This window comes from Orycteropus afer, unplaced genomic scaffold (assembly GCF_000298275.1).
Source record: "Orycteropus afer afer isolate SDZICR_OR568_19922 unplaced genomic scaffold, OryAfe1.0 scaffold00167, whole genome shotgun sequence".
Lineage (NCBI taxonomy): Eukaryota > Metazoa > Chordata > Mammalia > Tubulidentata > Orycteropodidae > Orycteropus > Orycteropus afer.
Genome location: NW_006921754.1, coordinates 782,031 through 783,528, shown reverse-complemented (window position 1 = coordinate 783,528; position 1,498 = coordinate 782,031). Strand labels below are relative to the sequence as shown.

The following is a 1,498-nucleotide window of genomic DNA, read 5'->3' as shown; positions in this document are numbered from 1 at the left end:
AAGGCACTTGACTGCTAACCAGAAGGCTGGCAGTTCAAACCCACCAGCCACTCCTCGGAAGGAAGATGGGGCAATCTACTTCTGTAGTCATACAGCCTGGGAAACCCAAGGAGGGGTCTCTATGAGTCGGGTCAGACTTGATGACACATAACAACAACAACAACAACAGGGAGGTAAAGGAAAGGGTAAAATCCTTTTAACCCTGTTTTGAAAGGACAGAAGACTATGTAGCCATTTCAATGTTTCTAAAGGATTCCGTTTTCTAAACTATGGATCAAACAATGGAATTCAATACTAAGACGCTACCACAGAATTCTAGCCCTTTATTTACATAAAATTATAGAGACAAAAGGAAATATTAGCATTTGTTTCCCTGGAGAAAAATTCCCTGAAGTAATCTGAAATCAATTCCTCCTGAGAATTGTGAGAACTATTGTAAATTGTTGACTGTTGGTATTTGTAATCCTGGGTGAAACTGGTTAGGTATCAATATCTAGTAAATGCTTTATAAGAAGAAAATAGTGAAGTTAATCACATTTTAAAATCACATCAACTTCCAATCTCCCCTTCTATGTTCCTTGATAATTGCTATATGAGGAATAGTCTTAAAATGTGTCTTTCAATGAAAAAAAGAAGTTTTCAAAATGGGTGTTTCTCCATATTTTCAAAACGCTGGATACTTTATGAAAAACACCTTAGCCCTGATGGGTACAAAAGACTTAGTCCCTGCTCTAATGATGTGTTGGAGGATATTGTCTGAAAAGTAGGAAGGCTTAGGTAGGAGGCAGTGAAAAGGATACTTTGAACTTGAAAGAAACATAATAGAGCTTTAATACTTACAGCTGTCCTCTTCTTCAGTTATACATTTCACAACATAACAGGCGTAGATGAACCCTGCCAGCTGAAACAAAACAGAGGCGCTTTAGACATCAGGCAAAGGCAACAGAACAGCACCTCGCTGGGGGTCCTTTTCAGAGGCAGGCCGTTTGCCACCAGACTCAGTGGTCCCAAATGCCTGACGGGACTGGATCTTGACTTCAGTATTTATTTGTGACTCAAGTGATGTTGTGCTGCCTTACAAATAAACACATTGTTCTGTTTTTCTTTGACCTGTGTGTATGTGTAAGACTTGCTCATTGTTAGGCAATCCTAAACACATTGTATGAGGTGCAGAAAAAGAAAAGCATTATGACCATTCATTAATGAATTCACATTTGCATTTGTGCCTATCAAATTCTAGTGGATTTTTCATTAGATCAGAGCCAAAGAATCTAAAATTGGATTTTCACTGACTATCGGAAAAAAAGTTTTAAGGGAGAAATATTAAGGAGGTTTTGTGTATGTTACATGGACTCTTGCAAGTAAGAAAAATTGTTATTTAGACTTGAATAGGAACTGAGGCAGAAACATAAATAAAAGGACATGTTACAGAAAAGTGATGAGGTGGACACCTTCAAAGAAGGAGTATCACAATGCAAGTAAGGAGAATCACAGTGCA

The 1,498-nt window shown here is 38.0% G+C and overlaps 1 protein-coding gene across 1 annotated transcript in view; it reads right to left on the bottom strand.

Annotated features, from left to right (window-relative positions):
* NKAIN2 (sodium/potassium transporting ATPase interacting 2) overlaps nt 1-1,498 on the bottom strand; it is a 258,790-nt gene that overhangs the window by 26,429 nt on the left and 230,863 nt on the right. The window contains exon 2 of the mRNA XM_007946586.2: nt 841-901. Within this exon, the coding sequence (XP_007944777.2) occupies nt 841-901 (61 nt within the window). The remainder of the gene's footprint in view (nt 1-840; nt 902-1,498) is intronic.